We start from the raw sequence: 24,877 nt of genomic DNA, 5'->3' as shown, positions 1-24,877 counted from the left end.
CAGCAAAAGCCAACTCAGGAACTCAATGCAAGAATGTGGAGGCAAGAACTGAAGTAGAGACTGTGGAAGGGATATTGCTTACCACCTTGATTCTCATGGTTTTCTCATGCTTTCCTCTACACCCAAGGAACATCTGATCTAAGCCCTCCCACATCAATCATTAGTCAAGAAAATGCCCAACAGACTTTGCTTACAGGTAATTAGATGGAGGCATTTTCTCAGTCAAGGTTCTTCTTCCCAGAAAACTCTAGCTGAACGATTCTCAACCTTCCTAATGTTTCTATCATTTAATACAGTTCCTCATGTTATGGTGACCCCCAACCATCAATTTATTTTTGTTCCTCCTCCATAACTGTACTTTTGCTACTGTTATGAACTGTAATGCATACATCTCTGTTTTCTGATGGTCTTAGGCAACCCCTCTGTTTTCTGATGGTCTTGGGTGACCACCTAAGGTGCCACAACCCACAGGTTGAGAACCACTGCTCAAGTTTGTGTCGAGTTGACATAAAACTAACCAGGACAGAGATTATCACAGAGACCCACACTGGTCAAGTAGCAGAGGATAAGGGACTCAAAAATATTCTTCTTTCCCTAAATGGGATGTCTATATCACATTCCCTCCTTCCTACACTCACAGATCATGGTAAAGGAAGAGCAGAAAAATTGTAGAGCTAGAGGTTGTGGATGACTACAATAAAGCGGTGTTTTCCCAGTGCAGCAGCACAGCTGCTCATAGAAACTCACAGAAATTGTGATGGCATACACAAGATCTGCACGAGCTCAAGCCAAACAACATCTCAGTACGGTGAGGAAAAAAAAATGGGCATGAAGTCCACTCCAAGCCAAAGAGCCATTGACAACTGATAGCTGCTAGGAGAGGGAGAGTTAGCTTTCTTTAAGTGTGTGGTTCCTGATAAGCTGACCATGAGGCAGTAGAAAGCCATATGTCCAAGACTATATGGGAAGCACAAAATAGACAAGATTGATTAAAAATAGAATTACACAAGATTGGGTGAGCAGGGAAGGGGGAATGGATCTGGGAGGAGTTGGGAGAAGTGGTGAATATGGTAAAAATACATTGTATGAAATTATCAAAGAGCTAAATTTTTTTAAAGTAAAAAAAAGCCCATGAAAACAAAAGAACATTTTTAATAAAAAAAATGCTGAAATATAAATGGTGAGCCAGATGTGGTATGGCATGCCTCTAACACTAGTGTTCAGGGGGTACAGGCAAAAGAAGGCAAAACCAGTCATAGCTACACAGGAAGTTGGAGGCCATCCTAAGTTGGAGATCCAGACACTGTCTTAAGAGTCCAAAAAATAAACAAAAATGCACATTACAAACTTACATTAGTTTAAAATATTTATGGTCTCAATAACATTTAAGAAAAGAAATACAATACAATAGATTTGTTAAAGGAGGAAATAAAATAGAAACTACAAAATGCATAAAAGATGAGAAAGAACAACTACAAAAAATACAGCACAAAGGAGCCAGTGAATAAAGCAGGAAGAATTTAAATAGAATAGCGGTGAAATAAATTGGGCATCTTTGGATTTTAATATCTTGAAATGGCATGATGGTACTGAATGTTGTGGACCTCTTACCCCTAACAAACACTCCTCATCCAGTCATGGGAAAACATGTGCCAAACCCCGAGGGAGGGCTTCCTCCAAAATAGCATACTGAGTATTCTCTAAACGGTTAAGATTGCCACTATTAAGAAAAGTCTGGTAAACTTCCAGCTAAGAGAAGTTTAAGGGTACCTGAAAGGAATAGGCTACTGAAGACGGAGTTTCTGTTCCACCAGGTCTCACAGCCATTTAGCCCCAAATAAACACACAGAGGCTTATATTAATTATAAACTGTTTGGCCAATGGCTCAGGCTTCTTATTGGCTAGCTCACTCTTAATTATTAACCCATAGCTATTACTCTATGTATTTCTACATGGCCTTATCTTACTGGAGGATGCCCAGCATCCCATCTTCCCAGTAGCTACATGGCCTCTCTCCAGTGGCTTCTCTCTGCATCCTCTTCCCAGAGTTCTCCTAGTCTGGTAGCTCCACCTATACTCCTTGCCTGGCTACTGGCCAATCAACATTTTATTAAACCAATAAGAAAAACATATATACACAGCATACAGAAGGACATTCTCCCATCAGGCTACTTAGGGTGGAGCCCTGGGGTAGGAAGAAGACGTTAGGAAGAAACTAAAGAAGTTAGAATGAAGCATGGCCTCTAGCTAAAACTAATGTATTGACACTGGCTCATTAGTTATAACAAATATCTCATAGTAATGTAAGATAGTAGTAGTATGAGAAGTTAGGTGCTGGGTACATGGGGACTTTCTACAAAGTATTGGTATCTTGAATCTTTAAAACGTGTTTACCAGCTATGTTGTAAAGAATTGCGTGGAGGGGAGGAGGGTCGAATATGTTGGGCATCATGTCTCCAATATTCTGAGGATTGAACTTGGGTCCTTATATGTGCAAGATGTCCTGTCCTAGTTAATTTAAGTGGCTGTCACCTGGAAGTGGTTAGAGTCAGCTGGGAAGGGATTAATTAAGGATTGCCTCATCATATTAGCCTGTGGGCAATTCTGTGGGTTCTTTTCTTGATTGATGACTGATGTGGGAGGGCCCAGCCCACTCCGGGTGGCATCATCCCTAAGCAGGTAGGTATGGGCTGTATAAGAAAGTTAGCAGAGACCAAGAGAGAAAGTAAGCCAGTATTCCTCCATGGTTCTTGCTTCTGATACTGCTTGAGTTGCTATCTTACTTCCCTCAAAGATAGAGTATAACCTGGAAGCATGAGGTAAAATAAAGCCTTTCTGTCTCAAGTTTCTTTTGGTGTTTATCATAGAAACAAAAAGCAAATTAGGAAAGCTAGCAAATATTTAGACACCAGGACATTTATCTGTTATATAAGAATAGTTTCACTACTTTGGAATTGTGCTGGGAATATTTAAAAATAAACTGAGAGAATGAGTGTATATTACTGGAAAAATAAGGAGACATTTAATGTCACTTCTATTGAGAACTAACAATAACATTTTATGTGAGATTACAATAAACCAAATATACCCCCAGTTATTGTGGCTTTCATATAATGACAAATAAACCATTTGTTATAGGAAGATTTAATTATTTGTAGAGGACATAGATTCAAAATTATCAGCATAAAGCATATTCCATTTATAGCCAAATTTTACTCACAAGTGAAAAATATTTTCATACAGACATAGATGTGAGGGTTCAGTCTACAGATGACTTGCTTACCTATCTCCACATCCATCTCACTTTCATCCCTAGTTAATCGTTTCTATTTTTTCTCCAAGAGAGGAAAAGCTGTCATTTTTGCTTCATCAAAAGCCATTCTCCCTTCTTTGGCTGGAACAGTGATTTTCACAGGGAGATCACTAGTCCTCTCTCCCTAGAATGAAGCTTTATACAACCCACCCCATTACGTGCACACTTGTGTGTATGCAATTGTTGGTGTTCTGTGTGTGGGGGTGTGGGGTGTGGCATGTATGTGGTGTGTGTGATGTGTATGAGTGGTGTTGTGTGATGTATTGTGATGTGTGTGGGGTGTGTGATATGTATGTGTTGTGTGTGTATGTGGTGGTGTCACATGTGGACATGTGACTAGTTGGCCAATCAGAGAAAACTTCCAGATTTTTACAAAATCATCATGGGGGGAAAGCCCTTTCCTTTCTGTCCTCCTTAACTGGTGGCACACAGTTCAGGAGCTAACTTGCCACCACTGGAAAGAAAGCCTACCTCCCAGAAGACCAGCCAGAGGAAAACCACAACTGAGGAGTAGAGAAGTAGAGATAAAAAGAGACAGGATAGTTTCTGAACACTTGGATATGGCAGAGCCTGAAACTATACTAGTTCCCAGCTTGTTTCAATGCTAAAAACTGGCAATTCCCCAACTTTAGTTATAATATTCAAAACTTTTAAATTTAAACTGAATTGGTACTAACTGAATATCCATTCTTGTTTTCCTTCAGCTTTCTGAACCTTTACCCTTCCTCAGAGAATTCATGCAGAACAATTATTACATAAGTCCTTTTAAGCCACTCTATGCTTGGGGACCTTCTCTAAAATTTTATACCCCGAGGCTTATTAGTCACTTGGCTTCTGGATCTTTTGCATTGTTGAAGACATTGTTATTCAGTCATCCACATGCCTATGACTCACTCACAATTAGACACTAAGTTCCCACAGGGCACCATCATCCAGCAGCCATCCATGTCTCACACCACTAAAGATTTCTTATTGATTAACTAAATTTTCTCAAATCCATGTACAAAATTAAAGAGGCATTCCTTTCATTTCACAAATACATAGTGTTTTCTATGCCTGTGAAGTCTAGCTCAGTATTGGTCTCGGCTACATTTCATGGTGAATCTACAACTGATGAATCATATCTTTAGGACCTACAGGGAACTAGGGAGGGAAGCTGATGTGTTTTGATTATTCACAATGTTAACCACCATCCACACCATCCATGAGGATTTACCTTTCTTATTCTTACCAGTTACCCCACAAATTAAGTCTTATGATTCCTACCTCAAAAGCAAGGAAATAATCTCAGAGAGATTAATTCTCCAACTTCACAGTCTAATGAATGTATCCTAAAGTTTCTATATCCTTTACTTTGTGTTAGGATACTCTCAGTCACACAAAGAGCATGGATCAAAATGTCTGGTGTTTATGCAAATGAAAAACATAAAACTCAAGGTTAACATTTGATTTCTGTGGTTTCATATTTCTATTACATGTATCTTCAAACATCGATGTTAATCAGGATAATTCCACACTTTCTGTCTTTTCTTCTTAAATTAGTTTGAGTTACTCAGTATTATTTGTCTATTACAGAAGATCAATATTTCTACTCTGGACAGAGTAACACTCTGCAGAGATGGGTTATAGCAAATGAAGTGCCTTAGTCAGGTGTTAATCCCATTAGCTGGAAAGTACTCTAGATATAAACTTTATTTACAACCTCTATGTCCTGGAGCTTTATCTCAGGTTACTCACAGATAAAACTGCAATAATGATACCACCCTCTCTGTGGAATCATATGAAGACTGTCTGGCACCTTGTATGAAGAAATGCTTTATTAAGTTATTTGCTATTATTAGTACAACACTTTCATTTGATGCATGAACTAATATTCTCGAGATTATATAAAACTCGGTAATATACAGACTGAAATGTCAGAGTTTTATACAACCATTTATATGTGATTCATTTAGGATGTCAGGGGAAACACAGAAGCGTCACAGATGTTCGTAGCAACTTTCATGAATAAATGTGATGCAAAAGCTGCAGAGAACTAAGCTCTTACTATGAGGCTCTTGCTGCGCCATCCCACTACCAACCTGGCCACCTAAACTAGAAAACAGAATGTGCTTGCCACTCCAACTGCCATGCACAAGGATGTGCTGTTGAACTCCTTCATCTTTGTCACTAACCTGTCAATTAATTAATAATTCTTTGCTAATTATGTCAAAATGTCACCTTCTCTTTGTCATCACTGTTCTTTACCGTTGGTCTATTTGCACCTTCGGTAGCTTTACTCTGGTGGGTTTTAAGATGTGCTAAGTAGAAGATTGCAGAGGCTCTGACTAGCATGGACCATGTGGAGAGAGAAGTAATTGGGTAGTGACGTGGGAATGGCAGGCCTGTGAATGGATTTCATGCTTAGTTACTAGAAGAGGGGGAGCATGGAAGAGGTTGAAGCTTCTGGATGGACTCGCTGGTGACTGGCGCTCCTGTACTCACATAGGAGAGGCTTCAGAGGAGCAGAGCAAGGAGCTAGATCAGATGTTAACATCTAGACCAGTGTGGGAACAGGACAATACATAATTTTACAACTTGAGAACTTTTCTTCTTATTCTCAACTTTTATGACTCAGCTCTGGTTTCTTCTGTTCCCTGGAATCACTTGTCTTCCTCTATAGGATGAAGTGAATTTTCCTCACCATCTTAGGCAGAATTAGCCTTATTTCCCTTCATAGCATCCCAACTGTTTCATGATGTTCGTGATATAATTATCACAGGAGTACACGTGTTACTAAGCATGATGAAATGTAAAGGCCTTGTTTGAAAAAGGAATATATATATATATATATATATATATATATATATATATATATCTCCACACATATACATAACTTTATATGTACACATTTATATAACTCTATACACACATACAACATACATACATATAATTTTATATACAACATTTATAAAATGTATACACACACATATAAACTTTTACATAATTATATACCTTTATAGAGGCCAAGGGAATACATCCATAGACTATCTGTACAATGTAACAAGTACATGATGTACATGATGCTATAAATGGAAGCATGAAAGATAATTGGGTGAAATATTTATTAAGTTTACATTTCTCACTTGTGATATATTCATGTGACTTCAACTTTAACCTCCCCATGAGCATAGCATATGGGTATAACTACCCAATGTTTGTAGGTATCAAAAGGATTTGACAAATTGGTCCTTATTTAAAAATAATTCCTCTGCTGTTCTAGGATTACTATTGCTGTGATAAAACACCGTGACCAATAGTAAATTGGGGATGAAAGGGTTTATTTAGTGTATGCTTCAAGATCATAAGTCTGTCATTGGAGGAAGTCAGGACAGCAACTCAAGTAGGGATGGAACCTGGAGTCAGGAGCTGATTCAGAGGTCATGGAGGAGTGTTGCTTACTGGTTTGCTCCCCATGGCTTATTCAGCCTGCTTTCTTATAGAACCCAGAACCACAGCCAAGGGATGGCACCACCATCCACAAATGACCATTAATTAAGAAAATGACTTACATGGAGGCATTTTCTCAGTTGAGTTTCCCTCCTTTCAGATAACTCTAGCTTGTGTCAAGTTGACATTAAACTGTCCAACATACTCTGGTAAACAGAATTCAAAGAAAGCTGAATTGGAAGGATAAACTTTATTGGAAACCAGTGGCTTGAAAGTCATTTCAAGTAGACAGAGCTATGCTTACACATACACAGAGAGATAAGATGGGTGATCTGGAGTTCAGTGTCCTAAAGACACAAATTGAGGTAGATAGGTAAGTAGGTAATGCCCTGCTAAAGAGCCTATGCTTTATCTTGTGGACAATAAATGGCAAATGTAGGATTTAATACACAAACGGAAAGACTACTCCAGGGTGGCCCCAATGAAGACTTCTATCATGGCATTCATTATCATGTATGATTCATGTCTAGCTCAAATTAATTTCCCCCTCAAAACATATTAGCTTTAACTGTTCCATCAGCTGTCTATCACACCAGACTCTTGCCTAGGGACCAAATGTCTGGAAACTGTAGAAGTCAGGTGAAGTAATTGTCTCATTGGCCATGCCTTCCCAGCAACAGAAGCCTTGGCCCATGGATCAGGTGTAGTATCCAGTAGGAGTGGACACTATGGGCCAAACCTGATCAAAATCCAGAGTCCATTTGCTGAAGCCAAGATCAGATGTAATGATCTAACAAACAAAGTAAAGGAGAAATACAATTTCATCAGGTCTTTTTTTATAGAATTGTCCAGCAATGACTCAAGGATATCACTTGGTGAGTAAGTCCCCAAACTTGTGAGTTTGACAGCTGGGTACCTCACTGGAATAGCATGCTCCAAGGATGGCCATCTTAATGTTGTGTACCTTTGTGATCTGTTGAGTGTTAGCATGGTCTGTTATGCAGACCCTCCTATGAGTCACTCAAATTGCTGCCCTTTCTCCCTCACCCCTTGGCCAGTTAGCAGTCAGAGCAGTGTGTGACTCAACTCACTAACACCAGTTAGGATGACCTCTGGGGAGTGTGGGGGTTAGATTTTCTGGGAGGCAGACAGATGGGGAGAGTGGACAGAAGTAGGTAATAAAGGTGGTGAATTTACAAGATGGCTGGCTTCTTCCTCAGTCACCTAATCTGAGACAAGTGTCTGATCTTTTAAAACAAAGGCCTACCTGTAGGCCCCTGCTTGAGGACTATCTCAACAAGGCTGGATCAGGGCATGTTTGCATAACAGCTGGGAGCCATCCAGTCTTTCTCCAAAGTGACCAGCCCTAAATTATCAAGAGCCCACCCCTCAATGACTTTAAAAATCCCCAGACCTCAAGGAGAAGTTGAGCTCAGTGCCCCTACCCTACACCCCTGCTTTGCAGAGTCTTTTCTTTCTGTTCTTCTGTGTGCCTGCTGTATGTGTCTGTTTCCTCTACCCTAAGAAAACCCTTTCTTTTTCTACTAGAAAAAGAACTTTATTTTAAACTAAATTCGGTTCGGTTCCTTAGTCTCTCTCTCTCTCTCTCTCTCTCTCTCTCTCTCTCTCTCTCTCTCTGTTTTATTGACTTGAATTTAGTGCCTGTATACGGTGGCAGACAGGACCAATGCACAGTAGCGAATGCATGAATGAATGTAAAAAGGAAGAAGAGATGGAGGCCTGAGACTGGCCTTAAGAACTTTTACTCCAAATCCTAACTACTTATAGCTCTCATCAGCTTTAATTTTTATCTTCTTGGTTGTGAGTCTAGTCTTTAATGGCTGAGCCACCTCTCCAGCCCTTTAATAACCATTTTTAAAAGATCTGCATATGGAAAATGTAGACCCATATTATGAAAAGGTATCATTACCTTTAAAGAAATATATTGAACATAGGCTACTTTGACAACATTAAGAAATTACATGGCATACATTTTTTAATGAAAGAAAATTCTTACATATGTGACACATCACATAATCCTTTAGTTATTTCAAAAGCTACAAATAAAGGTCAATTCAGTTATTTATTTAGTTAGTTAGTTGGTTTTCACTCTAGAACAACAACAAAAATCCAACATTTTTTTTAAAGTATAAAGCATCAGTGCCAAGCATACTCAACTTAAACTAGGATTATTGGTTTTCAAACAACAGGAAAACCTAAATGGTCAGGGTAAAGGCAGGCCAGTGCATCACAGCAGCTCAGGAGTGATAAGGTCATCTTTGACAGAACCTCTGTGCACTGTGGTGATAACTACCCCCATCAGATGGAGAGTAGGTAAGATGTTGAGATGGACAGTCCCAAGACTAAGAACAGGGATAAGGGTGAAGACTAAAAATAGGTAGCATTTACTAAAGACTTCCTGAGGGTCAGACACCATCCTGACAAGCTTCCCAACATTATTTCAGGCTTTCATATGCATGTAGCTGAGCCACTACCTTTGCTAAGTAAGTTATCCAGATCAAATAAGAAAGTACAACAAAGATTGGAATCCAGGTAATTTAACTGCAGGTCATGAGCTTAACACCATGCCACATCCCTCCGGGATCCAGGAGGAACAGATCCAATGACCACATCCAAGGAGTCTGGGAGGAATACAGCCAATGAACACATCCTGGGAATCTAGGAGGAATACAGCCAATGGCCAAAGCCCTGGGATCTAGGAGTAATACAGCCAATGGCTACATCCCTGGGATCTAGGAGGAATACAGCCAATGGTTACATCCCTAGGATCTAGGAGGAATAGAGCCAGTGAGTAAAGGTAAACTACATGTGCATGTAAGGTTAGATTCATGTTTTAGGGTAAATGCTATGTGCTACGTACTTCAGGGTCTACTGTCATAGCTAGGCCTGACTTTTGAGCATTTTCTGGCCATTTATTGGGCTTGTAAGTTTAAATCTAGACTTCCTTCTGTGATATCTAATAAGCCATGCTATGTAAAGATCAGAATTTTCATGATTTCTACTTCTGGAAGAAAAGTAACACATTTGTGAGTGTGAAACTGCTTTACATATCAGAAAAAAGGTACTATGGAAATAGAAAATTTGTTTTCCCTTATTTTGCTAAAAATGAATCATTAGAGTCAGAATCTGCTCTCTTGAGTTCTTCCCACACTCTCAGTACTGTGAGCCACTCCTAACAGGGTCCTTCTAAGGGCACAGATTAAGTGACTCATTGGTAATAGGCTTTGGTTTCCAGGGTTGTAGGTGTCTAGTTGACTTTCCATTATACTTCAGAAAAATCAGGGCCATAGGGTTATTTGAGAGGCCTTCTGGTAAATTGTCTTATTCTGTTTCATATCCATTTTAAGAAATAAGTAATAAATTATGAAATAGAATTCAACCTGTGCCAAAAATATTAATTTCTGGGCACACATCTCAATCGTTCCATTTTATTTGGGGCCACACCCTGATTACAAGTAAGAAGGGTTTTGGGATCTCCTTAGGGTTGAAGGCTAACTGTCTGTGAAGCTCACATTAAAGAACAGCCACGTTACAAAGACCATAGAGCTCGCTAAGACTCCGAGGATTCTACGTGAAAACCTCACTTCCCTGTAAAGACGCCCTAAGTACTGAACCTTTGTTTTAGTCTCTGCTTTGGGTGATGAACTTGAAAGACTTTTTTTTTTAAAATTATTATTAATTTTCATACAATCAATTCAATATTCACTGACCATAACCCACTGTAGTTGTCAAAATATACAAATAGTATGTGAACTGTTGCCCAGGATTTTCTTAGCAAATGGAGATTTGCTAATCATACATTTATATCTTTTTCAGCTTTCCAATGAAATAGTTAACACATTAAATAACATAGCTATCATGTATTGCAAAACCAGAACACCAGTCCTTTGTAGCTATGAAGTACAACTACAACTAATAGTCAGGTGTTCACACATTAAATACATACAAATGCATATGTATATACACAAGAAAAAGTCAACTTGGATTAAGAAAAGTCTTGATTCACTAGAGTGGTTCTGCTGTTAGCATAAGATGCAACCCATCTAGCTTCATTTGGTCCATTAAAAAAGAAATAAAAAAGAAACAACAGCTACAAATATGAGCTACTGGTACTTAGATTGAAATTAATACTGCACTATTGGGGGTTAATTGTCATCATTAGCCTTACTAAGCTGTGGCCCTGGCATGAAACAGAACCGAGGCAAGCAAGTTGAGCTGACTGGGGAGAGAGTGGCAATCCGATCACAGAGGTAGCCTACAACTTTCTGATACATGAGGAGTTTCACACATGGTACTATAAACAGATCAACAGCCCGTGGCTGGGGTGGGGAGTCACAGGCCTCAGTAAGGAAGCTACTGTTGTTATTTTGCTGAATGAATATGATATGTCTGTCAAATTACGTTTCAAATAACAATGGTATACATATAGAAGAGTTTTACCATCGACTTTGGTCCAAGAAGCATCTTTGGTTTTTGTTTGTTTTTTTGTCAACAGTGACTCTTAACAGGTCAAAGTACTGAGAATAAATGACTTTTGAAGCCCACTCATAAAAGAGACCTCTACATTGAACTCCTCCTCCACCCTGCTTCTCCCTAAGGTTCAGAGAACATAGCTGAAGAAGTGAAAAAAAAAAAGTCAGAGGAAGATGGCAGGAGCAATGTGGAGCTCTGACTTTGGAGGGTTACACATCTGCTGTACTCCTGACCTCACAGCACGTGTGACAACACACACAAGAGTTACATGCCTACTGTATTCCTGGCCGCGTAGCAGTGTGACGATACACATACACAAGATTGGACCTGACAATACTCTGTTGTGGAATTAGGAAGGGTGGGGCTTCATCCTTCCTTGAGAATGTGTAGGCAGCTGATAATAATGAGGGACAACCCTTTTCTTCCCAAGTGCTCCTGTGAGCAATCCTAATGAAACCCATTAGACCACCCAAAGGAAAAGATGAAGAAGAACAAGACAGGAAAGAAGACAGGGGAACACGGGAAAGAGGTGGGTGAAGGATTAGTGAGGGAGGAGAGGTTGTGTGTGTGTGTGTCTGTGTGTGTGAATATAGTTTTCATTATGAAGTATAATAATGAAATTCATTATTGTGCATAGGTAATATATAATTGTAAAAGGTAAAATGCTTCGAACGTATAATCTCATTTAATTCTCATGAAAGAATACTGTCACTGACCCATTTCACAGATGAATAAAGACAGAGGAAGTGAAAGACTTGTTCAATATCATAACTAGACAGAGTAAGAGGCATGGTACTGGTGCTCATTTTCTCAAATTCTGTTTTTCCAATGGCTTTAAACAGTCTACTCTATGGACTTTTCAGACTCACTCAAGGCAACGTATATTAAGAACTTACGGTTGGCCCTAGGCCATAATAGTCAACTGTAAATTTTAGTCATTATTAACAATTGGTAAAAAATAGTTACATAGTAGGGTGAAGCTTGATTAAATAAATCCATGTGATTCAGTTTCAAGGTCAAGATGTTGATGATGCTCTTCTTACAAACATTCCTAACTATTAATTGAGCACCGATGTCATGGCAGGCACTTTGCTCAGACTCATTGACCTCAGACAGCTCTGCCCTCACAGACCAGAGTCACTAAAAGCCAGAGGAGAGCTACCGTGCAGGCCAGTTCAGCTGGAGGTTAGTCGTTATACAGAGGTCACAAGCACCGTTTGTCTACACTATTTGCTGACGAGCATAGCCGTGGACCTGAACACATCGGCAAGAGGAGCTGGGTGTCACTATCACCACTGGGAGCCTTTTCATTTTGCCTTTCACTGAGCTAAAGAAAATCTTTGGGCCCAGACACAGAGCAATAAACACCGTATGATCTTAGTTATATGTAGAATCTGAAAAATGTCAAACCCATAGAAACAGAGAGTGGAGTGGCGGTTGCCAAGTTCTGGGCGTAGGAGAAATGGGGTGATATTGTTAGAAGGATACAAACTTCCAGGCATAAAACAAGCAAGTCCTGGGAACCTGCTGTGTTCTATGTATGAGTGATGACGAATGTGTTAATCAATTTGGCGGTAACCTTTGCACAATGAATACATGCAGTCCAGTGTTGTGTTATATACTACTAATATACAGAATCCTATCTAGCCAATTAAATATCCTTAAGTAAAAATTACAAGTGAAATATTTTTTTTTTTTTTACAGATTTGACAAATGACCACGTACTATTTCCATTGTCATTCAGGATGTGTGGGGAAGCTTCTCCACAGTTCTGCATTTCTGGGTTTAATTTCGGGCTTTGGAGATCAAAGCACTGGAGTCTCATCTAAGCAGCACTATTTTCAAGCCTATCTTTCTGCTTAGGATCCTAGCCTGTGATTTAAAAACAACAGCCAGACCAAAAACTCTCTCTCCAAGATGCCATTATTATAGCTAATCACTAATCATGTGCTTTCTCTTTTATGTCAGATAGAGTCCAGATGCTAATTCTGTCCTCCAAGAGCTAACTCTCATTCGGCTCTCATTCCTTTCACTATTTCAGCATCATTTAAGCTCTCCACAAGGGTCTCTATCACATGAGAGTCTGTCACCAAGAGAGCAAACACACACAATGGCTGCTGATTTGCAACTGTAGAATACAATAATTATACGGCACAGAAAGATGGTTACTTTTTATCTTCTTATTTACACTAGATCAGCCCCCTCTACCTCCTTTTCCAATTCAGCATGGCTGGTAAATAGTCTTCTGTCTCCTCCCCACCAAATCCAGCTACAGGAGACGTTACTGAAATGTCACCAGATGCTTCATATAGCCAAGGCATCATGACGCAAAAAGAGCACACAACTTAGAAATTAAGTTGCTACTGCTATGAGGCACTACTTACCCCAAAGGTTTTTACATCATCTCATGTATTATTTATAATGATTCCTGGCATACATGGAATCACATGGTAGAATAACTGTGATTTAAGACCTGCTAGACTCCAAGCATCTCCCAACTTACACCTCAGGCCAGAGTGGAGAATACGGTAGAGAGAAGGCAGAGAGGAGTGGACAGATCACAGGAATGTATCATGAGCAGAGAATCTTCACTAGTAACTTATTAAACTAGTATCTGCTAGTGTAAATGTACTTGCTGGGCATAGTGTCAATGCAAAAGACAAATTTTGCCCTAGAAAAGCAAGTTTGGCTACAGGAACTAGAATCTCTTGGGATCAACTTCCGCCCTCCATTGTAAGGATCTATATATGTGGAAGATTTAGTCAGAGAGTGGGCAGGGCCCTGCAGCATAGGAAAGATTTCTGAGACACGATGCCTTTTTAGCAAGACCATATGCAAGATGTGGACATTCTCAAGCTCCCAAGAGTAGAATGTCATAATAAGCCGTGGTTAAGGCACACTTGTATCATGGAGTTGTGCTAAAAGACAGATGCTCAGGGTTCTGTATATCTCAGAGTATCAGCTACTAAATTCATTCATATGAATTGATTCGTCAGATGGTTCTTGTCATGAAGATGGGTTGTGGTGACTGGATTTTACTATGATAGTGGAGCATGATAGTTTTGGCAGAAAGTGGGGTGATATATACAAAGGAAATTATCAGGACTTGATCAGAGTCTTGCCCCCTAAGGAAACAAAGGCACAACCTGAAAGAGCAAGGAGTTTCGGGTGAGGGGGACCAGGTCTGTCAGAACAACAGGCAGGTACTGAACCACACAGAGGCTGCTTAAAGACCCATGTGCTGTCCTTCCCAGCACCACTGAAGATGGATACTAGGCACGGGGCTAAAGGATCAGATATGAAAGCATCCTCACTTCTGTCTTCAAGAGTAATGAAATGATACAAGCAAATAAAGGGCACCCCTGAATTAGTAACCTAACAACCGCTGCAGTACAATCTGAAAGAAAATATTGTGGTGGTCAGACAGAGGTTTTGTTTTCAGACTGAGCATCCTTTATCAAAGCTCCCTGGATGGACAAGTAGGTGTTGGGGAGGAAGGTGTACACTGTCAGACAGCTCTCCTGGATCTGAGTGTTTAAGGACAAACCAAATCTTAGGTTTTAATGGCCATATCTGATGGCAATCTTTCCTTGGAGATGAGAAATGAGATTTCCAGAATTCGGAAGATTTGTGTCCTAAAATTGTCAAGACACTCTTATCAATAATATAACTGTAGTGAAGTACAGCTCTGATTCTATGGAAGGAAACTTCTACCAGAATCAAAGTAAAAGATACTTATGAGCTCATAATTGGACTTGGCGGAGCTGCCTCCAGATTTTCAGGGCAGAATTTTATTTTTGGTTTGCTGCCTCTCACTTCTCTGTCTCTGTGGACAAAAGTTTCCGAGGCCTCAGATAGAAGAGTAAGTCATACTCTGTCCAGGAAGCAATCCCATGGTGTCTTTATAACTCCTTAGGCCACTGTGAAATTAGTGAACCTAGAAGCTGGGACCAAACAGATTTACATTCAAAACATTTTCTAGTGTAGAACTCTAAGACTTACTACAGACAAAAATGCACAGATCAATACACAAAATGAATCAAAGCTGCTGTTGCTAGATTTTTTTTCCCCCAAGCATTAAAGGGAGAAGTCACAGCCCATGTGTGACAGGACTCCCCACTTCAAAGCATAAATTCCACCTTGCTGTCAAATTTGAAGTCGCCTGCCAGCTTCTCACGAGTATCTGGAGCCATAAACTTGAAGAAAATGGCAACTATTGCTAAAACTGTATTTTATAGGTCAATTTCTAGGACTCTCCACTCCTTTGCTTTTATTTATAAGACAGTCTAAAATATAATAAATTAATAAATAGAAATTGTGGAATTTTGGTCTTACCATTCTTGTCTGCTCTCCTCAGTATCTGGAAAGAAAAGAAGAAAAAAATTATCATTTTTTTTTTGTTTGCTGGAGCTGTAGCTCAGTGGTAAAGTACTTGCCTAGCATATGTGAGACTCTAGGTTCAAACCCGAGGGGGAAGAAAGGATATCTTTTTCCCCTAAATATTACAATGAAAATTTTATTCACACATCATTCATCAATCATTAAACGAATGAAACCCCAATTGTAAATGAATGTTTTTCAACTGAGATATTCCTTTTTAAATATCCCCTATCCAGAAACAGCCCAAATGTCTATCGATGGGTAAACTGATGAACCAAGTGTGCAGCCAGTACAATAAAGAACTAGAGGGCAATTTAAAAAAGAATCAGCCATCAAAAAGATTCTGCATGTCAAAATTTGGATGTATCTCAAAATAATAAGGATGAATAGAAAACCTAGACACAAAAATGCCTAGGTGTATGTCCAGGTGAATACAGTTTTTAGAAGCATAATAACATTTAGTGACAGAAAGTAAATCAAAAGCTGTTTGACCACAGTCAAGGCTGAGAGCTATGGATTATAAAAGTGTAGAAGAAATTGTTAAGGCTAATAAAGATATCAAATTATCTCAAATGTGATTGTTTCATTATAGAGGGCGTGAGTGCTCACAGAATAGCACTAGAGGAACCAGGAGTGTTAATCACGAAAAGTTGTCACTTCGATGGAGGGGGATGTATAGCTGTTTTCTTCCCAGAAGGCTAGGAGGAAGTGTAAGCGACCTGGTAACCTCTGTTATCTGTAGAGCCAGACCTCACTCAAATCCCCAGAATGCTTATCCCAGACTCTCCCTCCTAGAGCTTCTCTTTAATTCTCAGTCAATAGAATCAATCCTTGGGAGGATATCACCTGTACTTTTGCCTTTACAGGATTCTCAACTCTACACTGTCTCTGTCAGACACCACACCAGAACCCCAGCCCTTAAGCTAGAGAACCTATCTTCATGCTAGACGTCACATGTACTTTGCAAAAGAGTTTTGATGTAGTCACACCTTAAGGTTTATCATATACATGGGATTGGGGTAATTGTTACCAGGAATATTGCACTGTATTTACATATGTACAAAATAAACTGGTTTGATGCTGAACCACCTTGGCTAACTAAGTCATGCTAAACAGAGTTTCCATTCTTGCCTCTCTGCAGCTCATTTTGCTGCCAGCCATGATGCTTGCAGGGACCCCCACACGTCATATGTTAAAACCCAAACACATTTATATCTTAAATGTAAGTTAATTGTCATCTCAATAAAACAGGAAATAAAAACAGAAAAGAAAAATAATAAATGACTGGCAAATAGCCCACATATCTACACTATGCCTTACTTGGATATAAAAATGTCATTTTTGGCCCTCTTTAAGGTGTTTTGATGTACAGTGGTTGTTTGGCCATCCGGTATCCATTACTCAGTGGTAATGACTTAGAATTATTTCCTGGGAAACTAGTCTTTCCTCTGCTCTTGGTTTCTATGCTTAAGGGCTGGGTGGAGCATGAGGCCTGACAGAGTATTACATCTCTCTGCCAATGTCATTGATGGGTCAGGAGCACTTAGGGCCAATGAACTTCAACAGTCCGTGTTTGAACTATTAGGAGAAAGATAGTCGTTGCTTGCCTCTGGATTTGATGCTGAAAAGATATAAGCAAGTTGCTGCCCTAGGACACTGTTATCATACATGCTGTGGGTTGGACTGGTGTTGTCTTTTTGTTGTTGCTATTATTTTTGTTTTTCCTGAAAACAGTTGTTGAAATTCTAGTATCTTAGTACCCATGACTGTGACCTTATTCGGAATTGGGTCCTTCATGAAGTATGGGCCCTGATGTAATAACTTTATGAAGAGACAGAGCTTCAGAGACACAGACACGAAAGAGGGCTCATGACAGAGCGAGGTGCTGCAATCCTGGAGTGATGGGGGCTGACGGCTGCCATCAAAAGTTAGAATTGTGGCACACAGCGGCACCACTCTGCAGTCTCGGGACAAACCATTTCCCACCAACATATCCACTATGCCCTTCTGGCCTCACAACTCCGAGGTCTCATGAGTTCTTATGTGCATGCTACCCTGTCTGTGGTAGTTGCCATGGCCCTTTTCTGCAATTAATATATAACTTGAAATGTATCAACACTTCTGAAAGCTGTGTAGAGAGGGTCAGACAAAGCACTCTCTGAGCTCCTGGCTAGTCCCCAAGGAGACAACACCAACTGTTTTTTATGAAGGCCAATATTCTGTTATACATTCAAACCTTAAAGAGTTTTTGGGTGTTTCCTTCTATATGGAGCAATTAAATTAACCCATGTGATGCAGGCACCCACAGGAAAGCAACTAGATGACATAATGTGTCTCACACACACCTGCAGAGAACGACCATCTACTACTGTAGATACAAACCTAGCTATGCAATACCAATGTTATTTCTAATGACTCTTGTCCATGAAAGCTTTCTCGGCAGCAGATGCATGCCACTCTGTCAGGCGTAAATGGCTTCTCCATTTCATAGACTAAACCGAATTACTACAAGAGGATTTCATGGTAAGATCTATGTTTAAAGGAGACCAACACATGCTCTTTTTATTGCTTGGAGTAGTTGCTGGTGAAGACATTAATGATCAGTTTTTCCAGCAGACAGCTTCCTGTCTTCCAAAATCGAAAAGCTACAGACAACTCAGGGAAATGGGAAGCACAACTCTTGTCTTTGATTGACCCTTATGTTTGACTTTTGAATCCTATTGTGCCCTCATGAGTGTGAAATGACTAGAATAGAAACAGCCACACATCAAGGAGTTGGACCCAGGACTTCTATCATTTCATTGCATAGATAACAACCAGAGGTAGCACCCAGACTCTCAGAGATGAAATTAAGACAGTAGCTCATGTTATTAAACTCTTGTAATTAAGTATGGATAGAACTGCCTCTCCTGCAAATTTTGCCTCAGAGCTCACAAAGTAATAAGAAAAAAAAATGCATTGCTGATGAGAATGGATCTCAGTACGCAATGCTACCACAGTGAGCTAATCTTAATAGCTGCTCTGACTGGAGGCACAGTAAATAAATTTAAATATGTTCAGGCAGGAAACATAAACCCAAGGGATACTGCACTTTTCTATAACTTAAAGATTATCATACAGATCCCCCCTTTATTTTTTACCTCCAAAGGTAGTCTTTGACGCCCATAAACAAAATTCCTTATTTCTCACTTTAAATTATTGAGGACAGACTTTAAACATAAATGCTATCTTGAAAGCATAAAAAAAGTCACCATTCACTGAATTGACAAATGCCTCAGACAGGGGTGCAGGTTAAGATTCAAGGATTCAAGATAAGATGGGGTCTCAGTCAACTGACAGGATCCAGGAGACTGGGATGTCCAGCAGAAAAGGGTAGCTCATACAGAGCATCAGCAGATACACGGAAATAAAGAGCTAGGGGATGAGTGATGGTGCACAGGCGTGGGCACTCAGTAGATCATTTGATACCACACCACTGGTTGCGCTCAGGCTGCAGCAGCGTTAGCCCTGGAAAACACAAGACTAAAATGTCACTAATGCATTCTCTTCCATTCTTCTCAGTTTTGCCCAGGGTAAATCCTGCGTGGAAAAACACGGCAAAGGCCATGCTTATCTAGCCCTTCACTTGGCATTTTCCAAAATGGACAATCTCATTTAAGTAATTCGGTGTGTGCGTGTGTGTGTGAGAGACTGGGCAAGGTAGGAGACATGGCTATAGCAGCATTCAGTCACAGAATCACGGTGTCAGAGACGCCTGTGTGCTGACAATGCATCCATGTCACCTCCCACACAAACAAGTATGTGGCAAGCCTCAAAGTCAAACACTGTTTAGAAGAAGCTATTACTCATTTTTTTTAAAACCAAGTTTTGTTAGGCCACCTGCCTTGCATGGTTTATACACCAAGGGGGGGGGAACACATGGGTGTCAAACTGTAAAGCCTCCACTTTTTTCCTGACCTTCCAGATCCAATCCCACTTCGCCAGAAAAATGGAGAAGTCCTTTTTCCTTCTCAGTTAAAAGTCATGAAAGGTGGCGGTGTGTTTGAGCGGTAGAACACCTGCCTAGCATGCACAAGGCCCTGGGTCAGATGTCCAGCACTGGAAAGAAAAGTCACCGGGGATCCATTTGAAGAGGACAGAGCCATTGCATGAGCAGCGATGCAACTCATTTCTTTTGGAATTTCTCTTGTGTCGGGAGCAGAACTGAAATTCTCCCCACCGCACAGCAACAGTGCAGATTAATCAAGAGCATCACCTACGCCAAGGACTCACATTTTAAAAGTGGCTTTATTCTCCGTTATCTGGAATAAGGGAAGTTGGGGACAGTATTCAAAAAGAAAAGTAACTGTCAGCCTTCTGATGCTGTACACTGGAGTCAGTCTGGTCCTTTCCCAGGACTGGCATGTGTGCACTGTGTGAACATGCCCAGCAGTACTGTGCCAGCATGTTTGGATACCAGCACTCAGAAGAGGTCCTCTAAGTCTCATCCTCAGTAGGTACTCACAAGTAGTTACGATAAAATGATATGTAATTCTGCCACTTTGGGGGAAATAATGTAGATTATATTTGTGCAGACCTTACATTAATTTGTGAGTTTAGCTACAGCTCTTTATGAATTTAAACACTGACATACCATAGTACTTCAAATGTATACACAGGTGTCCTTTTTTTCCTTTGTTTTCTAGACCAAGACCCCATAATGACAACAACCTTAGGGTAAGTATGAGACTCATGGCTATTGTTGAGCATAAGGTAAGAAAAATGAAATGAAAGGCAATGGCTTAGGAAATCTGATTTTTATGTTCATATCAACCATTTATCTGTAGTTTCTAAGTAGCTTGCTGAGTCTAGTCATATCATCAACAGTACCTCAAATGAGGTTAAAGTAATTTCTCTAAGAAGTCTAAAGATTGACTGTCAATGATACTTGAATGTAAATACTAGGACTCAGTTCCCCCAAAATTTGGAAATTCGTCTGTGAGGTGCAGAATGTCCTCCAGTGACTTCATATCTTTTCTGTTTTAGAAAAGGTAGTGTCTTCCACCTTTTCCCTGTAATCTCAGTAGAATTCAGACAGCAATCGTTCTTAGCAATGCTACTAGAATATACTAAATCTAATCAAATCAAGTGATGTATTTATGTCTCACATTTTGTTTTTGCTAAAAGCAACATGATCCAGAAATGAATAATTCAGAGATCCCTAAATAACCAATCCTTTTTCATGTCACACAATTCACAGGAGTGTTAGATTTCTTCACAAAATAACTCAGAAATGTGTAAACAACATATTTTCTCTCCAAGAAAAAAACCCAACTGCAGTTAATCTTTTTTTTTTTTTTTTCACTTTTTGAGACATTTCACTGAAAAACAAGCATGTTCATGGCTCTCCTATGGAATCAGGTAGGCTCACCTCCCCACCCCCAGTTCTGAAAATAGAAGGCCGGGGAGCTCTGTGCAAAGATGAAAGTTCCTTCAGGACAGGGCCCTTACACTGTTTATAGAGCTCAGGAACAGCCTTACATATATAACAAGTGAGATTTAAAGCGTTTTAGAAAACTGGACTTAAAGACTTGAGCTGAGGATGGTGAGTCTGTCAGGGTGGCTGGCACGCCTCTTTCAATCTGTTCCTCACCAGAGTGTCACTAGGATTTGTTAGATTCATAAGATAAAAAATGTCACAAGGCAGCTCTCAGTATTCTTGGAGGTCAGAGCAGAAATCAGGCCCAAATGAATGGGGTCCTACTTGAGCTCAGAATTCACTTCTTTTCTGATTTGTTTTCCTCCTCATAACGCTCTGGATGAGCTAGGCTCTGACTTCTTTTTTTCCATTTTTAATTAGTTTTTATTTTACATATTGATCCCAGTTCCCTCTCCCTCCCTCCTAACCCCTCTCCTTCCTGATCCTGGGGATTGCCTTCCCGTGTCTAAACCTAGTTTAGTCCCTCAAGGGTTAGGCCCTGAATGGGAGGGTATGAAGAACTAATACTAGCTAATTAAAGCATTGACTGAACCTATGTGATGTTCTTTTTACTTTTATTTTTTCCATAAAAACAAACTATAACAATTTGGTTCCACAAAGAGTGGGAACAAGATACTTGTGTTTTTGAGGAAAGAAAATGGCTGACCCCCCAAAGCCCAAATCTCATGTTGGAACTGCATGGTGATGAAGGGAGAAGGCTGTCTTTGAACCTTCGATCAAGTGTCTTACACAAGTCTTAATTATGGTTATGTATTTCTCTAATGATTAAAAAATCTAGATCATTCAATACAAAGTGAGGACTCCTTCATCCCCCCCACCATTATCTTCAAAATCTCCAACTGGTCATTATGATATTAGTGTTTGATTTTCTCATGGTTTTATTTTGCACAATCAAGTGCATTTGGATTGGACTTTAATAAGAAATGATGGCTTGGAGAGGGGAAGGGCAGGGACAAATAGAGCTCCTTGGTGTATGTTGCCCTTTATCCCACATGCTAAATAAGCGGTGGCTAGTCTGTCCCCACCGAACCAGACACTACCTGAGTGAACAGAGTGAATTTGACAAGTGAGCTGCAGAGGGGAGAGCCAAAGCCCAGAAGGCGTGCAGCCCGGGTACAGGTAAGCCAGGGAAGCTAACAAGGCAGCAGGGTGAGAAACAGAACTGACACAGAGGACAAAGCGAAGCAAGAATGGAGAGGCAAATAAGATCTAAAACTGCTATAGAGTGACAAGAAACCACAGCACAGGGGCAGAAAAACAGCACAGAAAGAAAAGAATGGTCGTGTTAGAGATGCAGAGGAAGGAAGTCAATTCCTAAGCAGGGAATGGGGCCAAAGGGGAACCGTCAAAGGCTGAAAGAGAAGATAATGACAGCAATAATTACAATTTAGGCTCAGGGGAAGAGAATCCTGGGGAAAAGAGGGGGGCACCAAATGGAAAAGACTCAATAGCATAAAATGGACTGTGGCTACCGTTGTTAAAGAAAACGCAAATATGTTCAAAGGAATTGTTTTGGAGGCAGCTGGGAGAGGCTGGAGGGGCATCAAAATTTCTAAGCCTTCCGTCAGCGCTCCCCAGCACGAGTGGCGGTGCCTATCAGCAAACGGGGCAGCAGGGATGAGCTGGGAATCAAGTCCTATACTGCCCAATGGAGACCCTGTTTCCACTCCATTCCTGCGGAAGCCCAGGCTGCTGGAAAGTCGAACTTTTTGGTCTCCTTAACGCTTGTAATCAAAGCTGCAAGTCTGGGGCAGCTCTTTTTACAAGTTGGGTGACAGTCCTTCCTCTGACATTTGTCTAGAGTCTTCTGGGGGGCGGGGGCTACAGGTAAGAAATAGTTTGCTTGGAGGACTGAGCTCACACCACCAGCAGCCAGAGGCTGCGCCCGACCGCTCCCCTCTCAAAGGGCTGATGCCTAAGGAGCTCACCTAACTCCTTCGTCTATACTTACATCGAGAAAGATGGACATGCCTTTGGACAGCTGCAGGGCAGAGCTGAGCTCTTCGGAGGAGTTGTTGGAGGACGGCGATGTCTCCCGGGAATCCTCCATCCTCTGGAGCCCCCAAGCTGACGGGCGGAGACTGACTGGGAGGGATGCAGCGGCTCCGACCTGGAGCTGTCTCAGCTGCTGCCTCCCCGCGCTCGGATGCGAGTGGGTGTTCGCTCTGCATGCGCCTCCCTCGGCTCAGCGCGGACTCTCCTCCCTCTCCCGCCCCTGGGCTTCAGCACACTGGCTCTCACCACCCCCTTGCCATGAGCCGAAAGCGCCTCACTGGGGATCCGACTCATTCCTGCACTTAGCAACAATGTAGCTCTCCTTGCTTGTGAGCATTTCCTGGCTCTGGCACGCCCTTAGCCTCATGCCCGCGGTAACCCTCTGGGACCCTGCCCATCACAAGATACCTTACAGAAGAGACAAAACCAAGGCTTTGTCCTGAACAGTCAAGGGAGGGGTCAGAAGCTGGGGCTGGGGTGGGGTGGGAGGCAGGAATAGAAAGAAGGAACCTAAGAGGTGGAAGCTGGACTCTGCTAGAACTTCCCCCTCCCCCATCCCCAGTTCCTCTCAGGAAGGGATGAATAGTTCAGTTCAGAGTTAAGGCACTTGACTGGGTTTGCTGATCTGCCCAAGCCTGCCTTAGTTACTTTGTTATCTTGTGACCTAGCAAACGGCTAAACCTTTAAACTTCAATTTTACTAATCCGTAAAATGATCATCTTGTTGGTGCTTAGCGTATAGTTCTGATGCTTACACACGGTGACACTTGTAGGATGAGGCAAGCCAGGCACATCACAGACAAAATGTAGGGAGATAGCCCTGCTGGAGCCCTGCTCTGAATCTAGTGTGTACGAAGAATGAGTTTGGCTGCATGTTGGAATTACTCAGAGTATGTGTCAACTTCAAAATGTTGCCACAGATGTATTATTTTTCTTTCGGCTTCTCTTCATTCTGAGGCAGGTGCAGAAACGGCCTTACAGCTGCACCTTTGCAGTGGAGAGTTTGTTTGTTCCAGGAGTCAGAACTTCTACGGAGGAAGCTTGGTCATCTTGAGCTACCATCCTCTAGGAAAGCCCCAGTTAGTTATATGGAAAAGAGTATGAACACAGGTGTCTGACTGAGAGGTCCAACCGAGCAGAGCCTCGGTATCACCTTAAGGACACCACCCAGCTCCTTGAGACGCCCCTAGTAATCCCAGTCCAAGCCCCAGACATCATAGATACTCAGACCAATTCCAAGACGGTAAGTGCTATTCCTCACGGAACTTGGAAGCACAATGAACTGTTCACTGCAGTTTACAAATAAGTTTTGGGCATCGGCCTGAAGCAGGCAGCCCAAATAAAAAAAGGGCACCTCCCTCAAAATCAAAACGTAAATTAAGGCCTGTGCTTTACACTCAGATTCAAGTTCCGCTAGAATGTGGTTGTAGTATGTATGTATGTATGCATGTATATAAAGCTTCTCGAGCAATCCTGATGAGCCCCGGATTAATAAGCCCCTAAAGAGGAGAATTGCAGAAATGAGGCAGACACTAGTGAACTCAGACCTGTAAAGTTCCTGGAGCCAGCACTGAGCTTCATTAAGGCTGGGGTCAGAAACATGAGGCTTGATTAGGGGAGATATTGATTGGAGCTGTGCTTTGAGGACTGCTAATCTTGCAGCTTTCTGTATTTATGCCTTATTAACTGCAAATTTGCTTATCTGAACAATTGGAACAGATTCTTTCCTTTGACAGTTATATATCAAAAAGAAATTGAAGTCATTAAAAGTCTAGCCAACCCTTCCAA

At 41.0% G+C, this 24,877-nt stretch overlaps 1 protein-coding gene across 1 annotated transcript in view; it reads right to left on the bottom strand.

Moving 5' to 3' along the window:
• Necab1 (N-terminal EF-hand calcium binding protein 1) overlaps positions 1 to 23,175 on the bottom strand; it is a 157,214-nt gene extending 134,039 nt beyond the window's left edge. Inside the window, exons 1-2 of the mRNA XM_051197973.1 lie at positions 23,047 to 23,175; positions 15,572 to 15,596 (exon numbers count right to left, since the gene is read on the bottom strand). Coding sequence (XP_051053930.1) covers positions 15,572 to 15,596; positions 23,047 to 23,145 — 124 coding nt within the window. The 5' untranslated portion in view covers positions 23,146 to 23,175. The remainder of the gene's footprint in view (positions 1 to 15,571; positions 15,597 to 23,046) is intronic.
• Between the last annotated feature and the right edge of the window lie 1,702 nt (positions 23,176 to 24,877).

This window comes from Phodopus roborovskii, unplaced genomic scaffold (assembly GCF_943737965.1).
Source record: "Phodopus roborovskii unplaced genomic scaffold, PHOROB, whole genome shotgun sequence".
Lineage (NCBI taxonomy): Eukaryota > Metazoa > Chordata > Mammalia > Rodentia > Cricetidae > Phodopus > Phodopus roborovskii.
The sequence above is the reverse complement of the archived record's forward strand: the minus strand, read 5'-3'. Positions and strand labels throughout refer to the sequence as shown.